This window comes from Abramis brama, assembly GCF_963993115.1.
Source record: "Abramis brama genome assembly, chromosome: 3".
In the NCBI taxonomy this organism is placed as follows: domain Eukaryota; kingdom Metazoa; phylum Chordata; class Actinopteri; order Cypriniformes; family Leuciscidae; genus Abramis; species Abramis brama.
The window spans coordinates 11,692,822-11,709,967 of record NC_139965.1 but is presented as its reverse complement, the minus strand read 5'-3'; the positions used below and the strand labels follow the sequence as shown (position 1 = coordinate 11,709,967).

At 34.2% G+C, this 17,146-nt stretch overlaps 1 protein-coding gene across 5 annotated transcripts in view; it reads right to left on the bottom strand.

Moving 5' to 3' along the window:
- Positions 1-17,146, bottom strand: part of clcn3 (chloride channel 3) — a 56,100-nt gene that overhangs the window by 36,851 nt on the left and 2,103 nt on the right. For 4 of the 5 annotated variants that reach the window (XM_084109655.1, XM_084109651.1, XM_084109654.1 and 1 more), the window contains exon 2: positions 9,400-9,575. In XM_084109655.1, the coding sequence (XP_083965781.1) occupies positions 9,400-9,559 (160 nt within the window). In that variant the 5' untranslated portion in view covers positions 9,560-9,575. Of the gene's footprint in view, positions 1-9,399; positions 9,576-12,256; positions 12,421-17,146 lie in introns of those variants that run through there. The other variant, XM_084109652.1, reaches the window with a different exon arrangement.

Genomic DNA, 17,146 nt, shown 5'->3' with positions numbered 1-17,146 from the left:
ACTCACTGGAACGCCGCCTTCAAGGTGACAGGCCAGTTAAACTGGTTCCCATGCGGCATTTCTTTACATCCACACGTTTCCGTTCTCACTGTCACCTTCAGTCATGCCACTTTTACACCTGATTTCCCATCGTTTAATAAAGTAGCTCTTTATTAAAGTAGGGCTGCACAATTATTAAAAATAAAAACCGAAATCGATATTTGTGTATTTGTGAAGGTAACATGTATAAACATAAGGATATCAGGATAAAAGCTTGATGGTTTATTGTTTAAAAGGCAACCATTAAGGTTAGTCGTGTAATTTTACAGTTTTAATGTAAAATAAAAGTTTTATGATTATAGTTTCTCTTAAATTATTTTGTAGTATATATTATTTTATCCATATATGATATATTTGATATATGCTCACAAAATATTAGGGCAAAATGTGCACAAAGAAATACAAATTAAAACAGCCATAAATATTACTATTGTAATTTTACAGTTGTAATGTAAAATAAAAGTAATGTTTTATATTGTTTTCTTTTTTAAATACAATGTTTTATTTTACAATTAAATATTACAATAGTAACCATTTAATTTAGTTTGCAGTGTTTTGTTTTAGTATCCATTATTTATTAAAAATAACAACAATAATTATTATTATTTTATATCAATATTGATATATCCTGACGAAAGTTTGGCCAAATTGTGCGTTAAGAAATTAAATTAAAACAGCCATAAATATTAGTATTGTTTTACAGTTGTAATATAAAATAAAAGTAATGTTTTATATTGTATTTCATAATTATTAGATTTTTTTGTGAAATATTAATAAATAGTAATACTTCTTATTTTATTATTTTATTTAATAATAATAATTATTATTACTATTATTTTACATCCATATTGATATATACTAACACAATGTTGTTCAAATTGTACATGAAGAAATGAACTAAAATTAATTTTACAGTTGTAATGTACAAAAAATTGATTTTCATATTGTATTTCTTAAATATTTTTATTTATTTAAATATAACAATAGTAATATTTCATATTCTGTATTTAGTAATTTTTATATTTTATTTAATAATTATAATTTAATATTATAATTATTATTATTATTATAAGTCCATATTGATATATAGTCACAAATTTTGGCCAAACTGTGCAGCGCTACACAAGCACAGCAAACCTGGTATTTTCTTCTTTCATTTTTTTTTTTTAAATCACATTTTAAAAATCACAATTTCACTTTTTATCAGAAAACTTGCAATTCGATTTTCCTCCCCCCAGATCCTGAGCCGTACCTGGTTTTCCCCGAGGCTTCCCACAGCGCCGGCCGTGTCGGACAGGGAACTGTCTTTGAGAGAGTCTGACAGGGCAGAGATTGCTGAATGAAATGCGACACCTCCCTGTTTCACAGAGACTCTTGTTGTGTTTGCTGGTCCATTCAACAAAGGTCTGCCAGACTCATGAATAATGAATCTACTAATGAGTAACAGATCTCATGCAGCAAACACACTCATATAAGACCTCTGTATGTAAAGCTCTCGCTTTAGAAACTTTCAGGCATGATCTTCAGACACTGCTCTGATAAAGACACTAAAATAAAGACACACACACTCACAGAAGAAGCTCTGGGTCCTATACAGTCAGAAACCCAATAGCAGGAACCACTGACCCAATACACTTCCACTCAAGAGAAAGAAATTAATACTTTTACTCGGCAGGGATGCATTAAATTGATCAAAAGCGACAGTAAATGCAAATGTAATGTTACAAAAGATTTCTATTTCAAATAAATGCCGTCCTTATGAACTTTATATTTACAATAAATCCTGAAACTATTTTCAACTTTGATAATAATCTGAAATGTTTCTCAAATGCATCAAATCATCATATTAGACTGATTTCTGATTCCCATGCGACTCTGAAGACTGGAGTAATGATGCTGAAAATACAGCTTTGATCGCAGGAATAAATTACATTTTGCTATATATTCACATAGAAAACAGTTATTTAATATTATTTCATAATAATAATATTTAGTAATAATATTTCACAATATTACTGTTTGTACTGTATTTTTAATCAAATAAATGCATCATGGTGAGCATGAAGAGACTTCTTACAAAAACATGAGTGAACATCATAACTCTAAGAGGTGTCTGTTGTTATTAATAATAATAATAATAATAATAATAATAATAATAATAATAATAATAACCACTTGAGCTGTGATTCGTTCATGCAGCGTTTCTTATACTGACACGATTAACATAATGTTGTAGAAAACAACAATCACTAGCACGTATTTCAACATGACAGGGTTCGCGTTTTACTTGTAAAATGTGTATTTCTGTTTGAAACTGAATATTCAGCATGAACAAATAGAGTGAGACCAGGTTGTCCATCAGGAACTGACAGGATCAGAAACACCAGGTGTTAGCCTATATGTAAACATTTTTATTAATAAGAAATATTACTGTTGTAATATTTTACTATAAGATATATAATTATTTTACATTTTATTTTACATAACAACTGTTTTGTTTAGAAAAATGCGAGGCGAGGGCAGTGGAACTGGGAAGAAGTGCAAGGTCTAGAGATGTGTTTTACACACCTTATGAAGTTTTGCTTCCTTCTTGCACGCAATACGCTGCAAAAGAAGCGAGACGCGAGCGCAACAGTCAAGCACGTCCATCGAGCACGCGTTTACACGTCTGAGGTCACTGCACTCATTAAAGAATAGGCAAAAACGCATTCGATGGACACTTTACTGTCCCATGAGGCCACGGGAGAGGATTTGTGAACACATGATAACGACAACGTCCGGATTACATTCATACTATATAGAATACACTTTTTTAGTGCTCGAGAAGTATTTACTTATTCAAAATAAGTACCTACTCAAGAGAGTATGTGATTTAGGACGCAGCCGATGACGAGAGAAAACAGCTCGAGCGTTCTGTCCTTTTAGGGTCACATCTTGTGACATCACATCCTGTTTTTGGTTTGTTTAGATGTCTTTGGTCCGTGTTGTGTTCATATTTCAGCTGAACCGCACCAGAGGGTTGTTCCATAAAAGACGCTTAGAAAAGCGGGGATTAAACTCCAAAACCGGACTTGAATGAGCCTAACAAATAAGTTGGGGCTAAAATGGTTCCATAAAAGGTAATTGAAGTTCACGCAATCTCACTAATTTGATCCAGGTTTATCTAGTCTAGATAATTGCGTGTGCACGCGTTTCTGAAGCAGCCCTAGAGGTCGATCGTGGATCAAATCGATCCACCATCAAACAGCCTATATTTTGTGCTGTTTTATGCGTTTGTGACATGTTTTTTTTCCCCCTCAGTGCAAAACTTACATTTTACAGTTATATTCTCCATCTGTAAATGTTAGAAAGTCGAGCAAATGTATCCATTTTACTGCTAATCTTCATATTGAACGAGCGCCGCTATTGCCGCAAATAGGAGCGCAATAATTCTGACTAAAATATACATTTTGCTTGGAAAATTAATATGTGATATTTTATAACACCAGAAATATCTTCTAATTATAATAATTTATCTTTAGGATGTTGGATAAGTTGCCGTAAACTTCTAGCGAACAGAAGTACTTCAGTGAACAGAAGTAGCCTAATTCAGGGAAGATTTTTTTTAAGAAACTAAATATATAAAGATACAAAATATAGTTTTGGGTATAGTACCTATGCTACTTAATAAAGATGATGTATACTTATTTAGAATGCTGAGAATTACAGCTTTTAATGCAATAATTTTTTGGAGAAAGCAAGAATCCCCAGTTTTGAATGAGTAGATGTAATTTCTAAAGTACATTATGGAGAGGATAACATGAAATTAAGAGCAAATGTATACATTTTGAAAAGATATGTGCAACTCTAAAATCAAAGAATATTCCATAAAATAAAGGAATATATATTAGCCTACATAACTACATTTTTATATAACCCTCCCTCCCTTTTATTTCTAGTTATTTGTTATTTTATTTATTTACTTATTTAATATTGAATATTTGATATTCAAATAATATTACTTGAAAAACTATTAGGAATTATGTGTCATTATAAGAGTTTGATATAAATATGTGAATGTTACATTTTTATTAATATTTATTTATTGTTTTTTGTCTTTTCCCCCTTAAATCATATGTAAAAGTGTCTAACTATGTACTTTTTGGTTATTGTTCTAATCATGTGTTTTTTAGGCTATGTGTTGGTGGGTATTATCACAAAAGAAAAAAAGTAGAAGGAAAAATAAGGAATATTTATTGGGGGAAAATATGATGTCTTTAAAGGAACTGTGAATTTGTATAATTGTGTTAAATGTGTTTGAATTGAAAGACATAATAAATATATATATATATATATATATATATATATATATATATATATATATATATATATATATATATATATATATATATATATATATATATATATATATGCTAACATATTTGTTATTTGGACATTAGATGTGCCTTATTTAGAATTTTAAACCTATAAGTGTGTTTTTATGATAGCAATAACTGTAAAGGGACTATTGTATTGGGGTAAATCAAATGTAGGTTAATATACTGTCAATTACTAAGCTCAGATTCATCTTACCAGTTAAAATTTATAATGTGCTTTTGTCATTATTTATTTTTAATTTTGTGATTTTAACTTCTGCTTTACAAAGCTTTTTTTTAGACTGTGTTTTAATGTTCTTCTAATCATAAACATGTACTACAGCTGCCAAACAAAACCAGAGAGAAATGTATTCATAAATCTTTAAAACAATCTAATTAAATCTTGGGCACAAAACAAAAAAACCTGAATATTGTATTTAGGCCTATCTATCTATCTATCTATCTATCTATCTATCTATCTATCTATCTATATATATATATATATATATATATATTTGTCTAATTTATCACTGTAGCCTTATTTAAGTTGATTTTCTGTATACTGTGTATTTATTTTTGGACTAATAGTGGTTAATAAAGTCCAATAATGGTACGAGAGAGTGTCAGTGGTAATATCATTGTGTTCTTGTCGGTCAGTGTTAGAGGATCTGTGTAACAGCTGAGGCTTAGCCTGACAGTTAGCCTGCCCTGGACCAGGCTAGTTTCCCAGCATAAGTTGCCAGGGTAACTGAGTTTGAACTATTTTAAGTTTGCTTTATGAAACAGAATCCACCGACAATAAGTCTGACTAACCAAAATAAGCCTGGCTTGTATTCTAATCTTGTTTTATGGAACAACCCTCAGAGTTCGTTTGGAAGCGGATCGAGACTCCTCTTTCCGTTCGGTTCAGACAGCAGCGTTCACACTTACTCAAATGAACCGCACTAACAGAGCAATCACACCAGGGTTAGGTTTAATCCAACCAAACATGACCAGTGTGAACACAGACTAAAGCTCTGTTTACTCCTGGTGTTTTAATCCGTCTCTTCTGTCCACTTTCATCCACTTCTGTCCTGATTTCTTCGAGGGGAGCGTCTATGGGCGGGAAATGTTTGTGTTTTTTCAGATATTTCGATCTAATGCACAAAATAAGCTTGTTTACACATGAACGACGACTGAAAAACACACGGAGAGCATCAGCTTTAGTTTCTGCTCTGACAGACTCAAGATCAGCCGAACGCTGCGAGTGTGTGTTAGAAATCGGCCGAACGCTGCGAGTGTGTGTTAGAAATCGGCCGAACGCTGCGAGTGTGTGTTAGAAATCGGCCGAACGCCGTGAGTGTGTGTTAGAAATCGGCCGAACTCTGTGAGTGTGTGTTAGAAATCGGCCGAACGCCTGTGAGTGTGTGTTTGAAATCAGGAATGGAGAGAGAACATTGTGTTTGATACGTTTTTCATCTTCAAACCAAACTTCTGAGGCTGTGTGAACACACTCGATCACACGAGTGTTTACACTACGAAAGCAATCCGGTCGAATGTGTTTTCATCTTCCTCTGGAAGTGTTGGAAAGTGGACGAGCTCAAAGCGTTTAGACCCGTTTACAGCTGTATTTAGTGTCGTCCACTTGAGATCCGATCGACCAAAACACATCTTAATACCAGGAGTAAACTAGGGAGTAAACTTCATAAGGTGTGCAAGATTTCTGATAGAGGAGTGAAAAGAATAATCAGAAGAGTTGTCAAGACAATAACACAACTCAATAGACAACTCTTCTGATTATTCTTTTCACTCCTCTATCAGAAATCTTGCGAGGAGCACTGGTCGAGGCAAATTTATGGTGAAATTATTGTCTTTCCACTTCCGTATTATGGCCCCAGAAGTGCTCACTGGACCATTCAGAAGCTTAGAATGGCGCCTATAACCAATGCCATCATGTTTTGCAACAATTAGGTTGCGAAGGTCTTGAGACAGCTCTTTGCTTTTACCCATCATGAGATGTGTCTTGTGTGACACCTTGGCAATGAGACCTTTTTGTAGGCCATCATTTGGGACTGAACCAGCTGTTATTAATTTCCACTGACAGGGGGCTGGATTGCTTTTAATTACTGTAAGTTTTCAGCAGTTGTCTTGGCTTTTTGAGCCTTTTTGCGCCTCCCTTTCTTCATGTGTTCAATACTTTTTCCCTGTGTCATTTCACATTATTACACATAACTTAATTTCTGAAATTATTTTTGTTTGTTTCTTTGTATGTATGGCTTATAGGGTTGTGCCGATAGACGATAGTATCGTGTATCGACGATAGACAGAGATATCGCCGATGGCAGATGCCTTTGACGATATCAATACGATAATTGGCTCGTTTTTCCATTAATGTATTAAATCATTATTATTATTATGAAGCTAGTATAGTTATTAAATTAATTAGGAACTACAATTATATTTGCCTTGCCTAAATTCATAACGACATCACCACATAACCACACTTGCGCCATATCACGCGCGTATGAGGACTCCTCAAAGAAAATGTTTTTAAAACAGACAAAACAAAAACTACATCCCAAAACGAAATTTCATTGCAAGGTGATCCATTCACAAATTGTCAAGAGTGCTTTAACAGACGCATAATTTTTATACAGAGCCTAGATGAAGACGCAGCATCGTTGTTCGTCAGTATTTTGTTTCCATAGCACATTAACAAAATATTTAATGACACGAATAACACTAAAAACAATACAATTACAAAATATTAATTATAATAATAATATCAATAAAATGATATAGGCCGCCTAGGCCTAATAAAAGTCTTTAGTTCACGAAGCATCTGTGAAAGTCTGCCATCTGTGAAAATCACAAGCAACTTCAAACTTGTTTAACAAGAAATATTCTTCTAATTTTTTCGCTGTCAATAATGTAAGTCACAAGAGAAATATTCAGCCAGTAAATTAAGATAGTTGCTGTAGCCTACCGTTATCCACCGTCGACTCTGGGAGAACGTGCTGTTAATGCAGCGAAAGCTCAGTCCGTTTCTGATTTCGTTTTCAGGGATTGAGCGCGTTTACATGCACGTTATTAACTCGATTATGCTGAATAAACTGACAATGCATGTGGTCATGTAAACGGATTAACCCGTTTTCCTTTATCAGAGTCAAGTCATAAGTTTAAGTCGGCGTATAACCGATCGACTTTTAGATTTTTGCCTCTGATTTCTCCTGGCATTTAAAATACCTGCGTTATTGAAGTGCGGTGCGCATGTGAAGTGCATCCAGACAGAGAGAGCACTGGTAGGAGGACATATCGCAGACTCCGACTCTTTCTTGAATCAAGAAATTAAAACGTGTTCACATCTCGTCAAACAGTCAAAATGCTGCAGATCTGTAACGGCATGAGAGGATAATGTGTGTCCGTAAATTTCCCGCTGACATGTTGAAATACTCCGAGTCAGATACAAGAATGATTAGGATCTTTTTTTTACCTCACTATACCAGGAAATAACCTGATTTAGCCTATTAATAAACACTCCACCTTTGCTAGCAAAATAGAAAGATTCTCATTTAAAACGAAGTAATAAAACAAGCAAATTGATGAGTAAATAAGCAAGTTAATAATCAAATAAGTAAGCCCCGCCCCCTCACGATAATATCGTGTATCGCCGATCTCACAGGCTGACGATAGGACGATATGAAAATGGAGCATATCGCGCAACCCTAATGGCTTACTTGGGTTGTTACCAACATCTGGTGAAAATGTCATGTCAATAGCACCTTTGGAAATATATTTACTGAGAAAAATGATGACGTGTTCAATACTTATTTCCCCCGCTGTATGTATGAGTGTATGTATGAGTGTATGAGTGTATGTATGAGTGTATGAGTGTATGTATGAGTGTATGAGTGTATGTATGAGTGTATGTAGGGGTGTGACGGTTAGTATATAACCGTGAGACCGACGGTTATAGTTGAACACCGTCATTACAAATCTATAACCGCCAAAACCGTGTTATTAAAATATTTTTTACAAACATTTTTTATCATAGAGAATGTTTAAATACTAATTAAAAACAATTGTTAACAGTCTGTGTTATTAATGGTCTACGTCGTTTCCAACTGTATTTGATTCTTTGCCAAGTAGGCTACCCACTTGACCGACCGCCAATCATCTGAGATAGAAATAAAAGCTATGATATAGTGATGTGCCATCATTATGAGATTTATTATACAAATGAAAAACATTTGCAATAATAAACATTAGCAATGAACATTTGCAATGGGGAGACATGGTTTTTACCACTTAATGAAGTTTTGTTTTGTAAATCGTCAGACATGATTTTTACCACTTCATTAAGTTTTGCTTTGTAGAAAGCCTTTCTTTAAAGCGAATTTCGTTTTGTACAAATTGTATATTAATTTTAATAAATGTTTCATCAACCAATTGCATGTATTTAATAAATAAAAAGCAAATATAGGAGACAATATAATAACCGTGACATCGAGGCTCCGATGCGCCGCGTTCACTTGCATTGTGAAGTTGAACTAGAGCGCATCTCATCGTAAATGAATGAAACTCAGCGTAGGCTATGCCTCATACATTAGCATTAAATATCTTTGCTGCATCCTTTCTAGAACAGACAAGGGCTTTCTTGCGGCTCGCATCAGCAGAGCATTGCATCGTCCATAGACCGCAAAACAATCAGCGGATGGCGGGCGGGTGCGGCTTTGAAATCTGGTCAAAAAACGTTGGTGCGGATGATGAGTTTTGTGATGCGGTTGCGGATGAACTAATACCCCATCCGTGTATCTCTATCGATAACAACATTGAACACTACATAAATATTAATTTTATTCAAACTAAGTTGTCCTATAACAGACGAGCCCCCCCGACGACGGTTATGTTACGAACCGTCACATTTGACTCACGTCATAACCGTCATCACCAATTCTGAAACCGGCACACCCCTAAGTGTATGTATGAGTGTAGGAGTGTATGTAGGTGCAGTGTGTAGGTTTACCTGGAGACGCGTCCCCGTCGAGAAGGTTGTCGTCTTCTGTTGTGTGGAAGTCCATGATGACGCCGGCTCCATCGAGAAGCTCTTCGTCACTGCTAGCGCTCGTGATGCTGTTGTAGCTGTTCCTGCCGTAGCCTCTGGTGAACAACTGCTCAGACTCCATTTAGCAACACAACACCCTGAGAACACACACACACAACTGCTCAGACTCCATTTAGCAACACAACACTCTGAGAACACACACACACACAACTGCTCAGACTCCATTTAGCAACACAACACCCTGAGAACACACACACACAACTGCTCAGACTCCATTTAGCAACACAACACCCTGAGAACACACACACACAACTGCTCAGACTCCATTTAGCAACACAACACTCTGAGAACACACACACACAACTGCTCAGACTCCATTTAGCAACACAACACTCTGAGAACACACACACACACAACTGCTCAGACTCCATTTAGCAGCACAACACCCTGAGAACACACACACACAACTGCTCAGACTCCATTTAGCAACACATCACCCTGAGAAGACACACACACAGACAGAGAGCAGACAGTCAGGTGACGTGATTCAGCAAACTGAGCTCCTCAACAACACACTGAAGACACTTCCCTCACCACAAACACACTTCAAGCACTTTACAAATCAGACATGGAGGACAGTTGAAAATAAAATGCAGGAATAAGTTATCAATTCATCAGGCAAACATACAAATGGAAATAACGCCATTTTAAATGGACTAATTAATAGACATACATAAGTAAGCAATAAGGTACTCAAGGCTGTGCTATACCATGACTTATTCACAATACAGCACTAGTCTCGAGTACCTCATTGCTTTTATAAAACGGTTACCACACAATACAAATATTAAAAGCCGAAAAATATGTATCTATGCAACTTTCATAAAAAGTAAAATCACTAAAAGCCTTCCTTCCGCTGGAAAAAATAGTCCTTGACCGTAAACAGCAACAGACGTCACATACATTATTTCGCCAATAGATGGCCGCAAAGACTGTCTCTATGAGCGAGTCAGTCAGTAGTGAAGACTTTTACATTGAAAGGAATCAAACTTGTGAAAAGCAAGACTGACAGATGACTAGGGCACGGGAAAACCCCTCAACGGTTAAAAGGACAAGATATCGCAGCGGACATTCAAACGGATTTGTTTTATTATGAATATAGGACTGAGCTGAAGGAAAACGCTATAGCTACTGTAAATGCAGGTAAACTCGCTTACTCGATCTCTCACAATACTCTACTCTAGATTCAATGAACAATATCAATGAGATCAAACATCAAGAGTGGTTGCTAGCGGTGTTGTGTAGTGATACATAGAACCGTTGGGTGAAGCGGTCGTAGACGTGTTTTATCGTGAATAAAACAGCTATTGACCAATCAGAATCAAGGACTGGAACTAACCGTTTTATAAAACCGTTTAATTCATGTTTTAAATGGTTCAAATCTACATTTAAATGATTAATTTATTGTTTTATTTTATTTGACAACATTTTAAAACATGAATTTTTTTTTTGTCTTTTATTTTGTCCATGTAAACATGATACATCATATGTTTTTTTTTAAAACATATTTAACATTTAAATACATATGAAACATATATTTATACACATTTAAAGGATTTATTAAATGTTTTTTATTATTTTTATTTAACTACATTTTAAAAAAAATGATTTCCTTTAATCTGTCCATTTTAAACATAAAACATGTTTTAAACTTTCAACATATGAAACTATTAAACATATATATATATACACACACACACATATATATATATACACATATACACACATATATATATATATATATAAACCGTTTTACACGTCTATTAAGTGATTTTTTTATTTCCATTTTTATGTTTGAATAATTATTCAATTGATAACTTGTTTTTTTTAAAGATCATTCCTAGTCCTCCATTAAAAATTATTATTATTATTATTAATAAATAATAAATAAATCTTACTATTAGTGTAGGTTTAAGGGAAAAATAATAATAAATAGATTTATTAAATAAATGAATGCCAGTTTCATTCTTCTTATTATTAATAAACAGATATGAATAAATGAATGCCATGCAGGTTTCATTATTATTATTATTATTATTATTATTATTAGTCATTGTTATAAATAAATAAACAAACAAATAAATAAATGCCGGTTTCATTATTATTATTATTATTATTATTATTATTAGTCATTGTTATAAATAAATAAACAAACAAATAAATAAATGCCGGTTTCATTATTATTATTAATAAATAGATATTATGAATAAATGAATGCCATGCAGGTTATATTATTATAGTTAATTGTTATAAATAAACAAATAAATAAATAAATAAATGCCGTTTTCATTATTATTATTAATAATAATAAATAGATATTACAAATAAATTAATGCAATTAGGTTTTGTTATTATTATTATTATTAATAAATAAATGCCATGCAGGCTTTACTATTATTAATAATAAACAAACAAGCAAACAAACATGCTATACGCTGACAATGTTTTAAATCAGTGTTGCCTCCTATTGGACAGAGTGCAGTATATTCAGTGAGTGAAAACAACACGGTAAATGACAGCAGCAAGTGTTCAGACGCTGTGTGTGTGTGTGTGTGTGTGTGTGTGTGTGTGTGTGATTCAGAGTACAAGTACACTAGACTTTACTGTATTAAACCCTGTAAGTCAGGAGCAATGCTCACTGTTTAACACTGCACTCATTCACTGACAGTACAAAGTCACCCTCTGAAAATGACACTCAAAATCACTAATAAGTTGTCAAATAAGGGACAAAAATAGACAGAGGAAGCTCGTGACTTACAGTTATTCCAGAGAAACTCTCATAACGCCACAGCCGTCCGCTTCATTATAGACTCAAGTTTCTCAGGCTCCTCCTCGACTACCAAACGCACTCAGTGTTTCTCTGCGTTTCCTCGTTCACGCTAATTTGTTGACGTTCAACCTCTCTCTCTCTCTCTCTCTCTCTCTCTCTCTCTCAAATGAGCTTTATTGGCATGACATGCCATTGCAATTACATGAGCAATGAACAAAATAATGATTATATTATACATAAAAAACATTTTAAAAACCAATACATAAGTAAATAAATACAGTCCATTTTTATAAACTGACTCCTCTGTTTTGAGTTTGTTTGTTCCCTATATTTAGATTCAGATTCAGATTCAACTTAATTTTCTTTGTGCAGAGTACAAGTACACAACAGTGCAAACAGTAAATATATATAAATTAATAAATCTAAACATAACATATAAAAGGAGAGCAAAATAAAAGACACAGATGCAGAGACCAGCTCAATGCAATCTAAAAAACTTTACCAAGTGCAATATATTACAAAATGCAGTACAAGGTGCAAATGTGAAGTATGACACAGAAAGTGTGTAATGTAAATGGTCAGCGACCACATCAGCGCAAAATGGCACCATGAGGTAGAAAGGAAAGTGCAAAAGAGGCATAATAAGAGACCTTTGTAAGAGTGCAGTATGGAGGCTTGTTAATGTACAATGCAAACCAATTTTTTTTTTTTTTTTTTTTAAGAAGGTCCAGGTTGGATGTAGTGTTCATCATTTTAATTTAGAGTTCAGTATGTTGACCGCAGAGGGGAAGAAACTTCCTGAGTCTGCCGGTGCGACAGCGAAGAGCGAACCCCTATCACACACTCCGAGAAAAGCAGCGCCAAGCACGATGCAAGTGTTTTTACTAGTTTCAGCCCGACGCAGTTATCATTTTCACGTCCTGCGCCACGTCGTTTAAATCGCAAATGCATTTGCGCCATCTGTTGGTGCTGGTCTGAGAACGAGGTGTGTTCTGGCACATTGTTGGCGCGTTGCTATTTTGAGGCAACTGAAATAAACTGAGCCATTGACCGACTGAAACCTGGTCTAAAGTCTTTATTTGTTTGTTTGTTATTTAAAGAGCGCGTTAGTAATGTGCGCCTATAGTGCGCCATATAATTATTTTATTTTAAATATTTGGCATGTTTGTGTGCTGCTGTGCGTCCCTGTGTGTTTAATAAGCAGTGGACCCGCAGCACGCATACACTCTGCTTATTACACTTTTACTTTTACTGCTTATTGCACTTTAACCTCGCGCACGAGCAGATCTGTTTGCGCTCTGGAGACGTGTTCGGTTTTTCCGCTATCAAATTCCGTCATGTAAATAGCGAATCCGTCATGGCGTGAGCGCAACTGGATTTTAAAGGTAATGTGAGTTGAGACTCTGATTGGTTTAACGCACGTAAAGCCCAAAACACACCCATTACTCATTAAGAGAATAGGGACAACACTTTTAGAGCATGCGCCGGGAGCACCGACCATTTTTCCCGTCGTTAAACTAGCAAAAGTGGATTCGGACTCGCCCTAAGTAAACTTGTGCCCTGTGCTTTAGACCATGCGCTTAGATCCTTAAAATAGGGCCCATGGTGTTGCTGATCAAATCAAAAGTTTTCCCTTCAATCCCATTTTTCAGCAGTTTTTTAGGAAGAGTCCTTCATGCCAGATTAAATCAAAATCCTTATCAAAGTCAACAAAGCAAGCCATGAGCGGAGGGTGTGAATGTGTGTGAATGTGCTCAGATGTTGTGTGTTTGGGCAGAAATCCAATCTGACTTTTCTGCAGGATTATGAGAAAGTTCTGCAATCGTATATTAATAATCCAGCAGAATATTTTCCCCAGGTTGCGACTGGCACATACGCCTCTGTAGTTGTGGAGTCAGGGAAATATCCTACACTCAAACCAATGTTGAACAATTTCATTATTGTGGTTTTGAATTTGTCGTTGGTGTTTTTGATCATTTGCCTCATGCCTCGTTGGGTTTTAATGTAGTCTATCTGATGGGAAATCCAGGGGATTCTGGATTTCTAATTTGGTTTTATTTCATTTCAAGCAAGACTTGTTTCAGTTGTTTTGTACAGATTTTCAGAGCGTGTTCTTCCCTGTTATTCCTAGAGAGAGTTCCAAATGTTCCTGGTATTCACCGACTCCTCCAAGAGCTTCATCGAGTTCTTGATTGTCAGGATCTCAGTGTTTTTGATTTGAAAGATTTCGTACTGTTGTTCTAATACTTTTACACTCACTGTCTGTCTGTCTGTCTGTCTGTCTGTCTGTCTGTCTGTCTGTCTGTCTGTCTGTCTGTCTGTCTGTCTGTCTCTCTCTCTCTCTCTCTCTCTCTCTCTCTCTCTCTCTCTCTCTCATGTGGGTCTAAGATGAATCACGAGTTACAGTCACAAGCCTCTGCTGGACTGAAATCATTAATAATAACGATGGAAATAATTAACCAGCTTTACAACAATGGCAGAGTCCGGGCACATCGGAGCATGTTTTGAAACTCTACTTATAATCCAAAGTGACATGAAGACAGTGCGACACGAAAATGATTATTTTTACTTTTAAATCATTTCTTTAAATAATATAAATCAATTAATTAAAATGATAACTTACTATATATTAACTTAGGCTACTTTATTATTAATAAATACCATTATTTTTGTGCAAGAACAATTACTATTAAATATTGTTTGTGTATTCATTGTGTGTGTGTGTGTGTGTATATATAATGTTGTTAAATAATAATTAGTTAATAAATAAATATTTTATTCATACAGGTTTGAATAATAATAGTAAAAATTATTATTATTATATAAATTATATATTATTAATGTTGCTAAATAATAATAATAATAATATTAATTATTAAATTGTAAATTGTTGTTGTAAAATACCATTATTTGTCTGTAATAATTATTATAAAAAATTGTTTGTGTAGTTTTATATATATATATATATATATATAATTTGTTAATACCAGTAGAAATACAATTAATTTGACTAATACAAGTTTAATTATAATAATATTATAATTATAATTATAATAATAATACATTTTTAATAATAATAATATTAATGTTGCTAAGTAATATAAATAAATATACATATTTGTTTTGTTAAATAATACTAATTTATTAACGATAAATATAAAGGTTTGAATAATAATAAACATTATAATTGTAATAAATAAATAAATGGTGTTATATAAATATATTGGTTACTTCATGCCTTTCATTCCCTTTTGTGTGTGCTTGTGCTTAGTTACTGAATGATTGAAATTGCAGACAAATCATGAGATTCGGGAATCGAGTTGCTCTTTGGCCGCCGGACAGGAGAACAAGAGCAGCTCTGTGAAGGAGAGATCTGGCTGAAGCAAGAAATTCAATTTATTTACTTCAATTTGAGTGTTTTTATATGAGATCCAGAGATCCAAGAGCCTTTTCTCAGGGGTGGGAGGGAATCACAGAGCCAATAACAACTCATTCAACATGAGGAGGGACAAATATGATGTGCACTGATCAACTTGATGGATTTTGAACTGCTTGAAATATGATTGAAATCACTTCAAAAAAGGAAAATGTGCAGTCTGTCATACAGACCACATACAATGATCATGAGAACATTATTATTGTGTGCTTGAGACATGGATTGAATGGTGAGACTTTAGTTTTTTTGTAATCAGTCTCTCAAAAAGTATATAAAAATTTGCATTTAGATTTATTGGCCAATATATCGGTTATCGGCTTTCTTCTTTAGATAATAAAGTTTTCATTTCTTTATTAAAAAAATCATGTGCTGATTGCTGAATATCATAAATTATTGTAATTACTCGAATGGCACTCAAAGTATTATGTAATAAAAATAGCTGTTTGTTTTTTGTTTTGTTTTTTATAATATGAATTAAAAAAGAATATAAAACTATCTTCACTATACCAAAATACTCTTGAATCATGGCCAAATTCCAGACCTCATAATAATGCATCACACAATTTCGTAAAATATCAACAAAAAAATGTTTTATTTTGCAGTGTGTTAAAACATTTATATTATAAATATAATACAGATTTTCCTTGTTACATTATATATTAAGTTAATTATAAAACTTTCTACTAATTATAGCACTTTACTGTTGATTTATTATTTATTTATTTACACAAATAAATGTATTATTTATTTGACTTATTTAATTTTCTTTCTTTGTTTTAATTATCTATTAACTTAATCTTTTTTATTGTATTGCAACCAAATTTGTGTTTATTTTTAAATACAATATTTAGATTATTATTATTTTTAGAAAATAAATTTCCCAGGCAGGTTTCGTTTCAGATAGGCAGTGTGTCGGCCAGCCCTGATGGGTCCTGATTTAGACCCTGGCACACGGGTGATTGACACATCAGCAAAAATCTCCATCTCACTGCAAGCCATTAGGTCACCATAGCAACGACGAAGTGATGTCAGTGTGTAAACAGAGAGTGAATGAAGCGCGGCGTCAGATGAACCTGAGAGGAGCATGATCTGAAACATCACACACACTGACCTCAAACCACATGTCGAACAAGCAGCCATCGAGTTGAGAACACGAGAACACATCCAACAAGCCGGGTTACACCTTTCCAAAACCGCTGACTACTGAAACTAAGATCAATCTATACTAAGCGGGGTTGTTTGTGAGTAGTTACTCAGTGTTTCAGGTGCAGTCTGGCTCCACTGTTCCCGGATCTGTTCACAAGCTCCCTGCGGATTAAATGATTACGTCCTGAATAAAATGTAACTGTGCTCTAAATTACACGGCTGCGTTTCATAAAACAAACACTCTTACACAACTTTCATCCTCTCTCTCTCTCTCTCTGTCTGTTGTCATGGAAGGA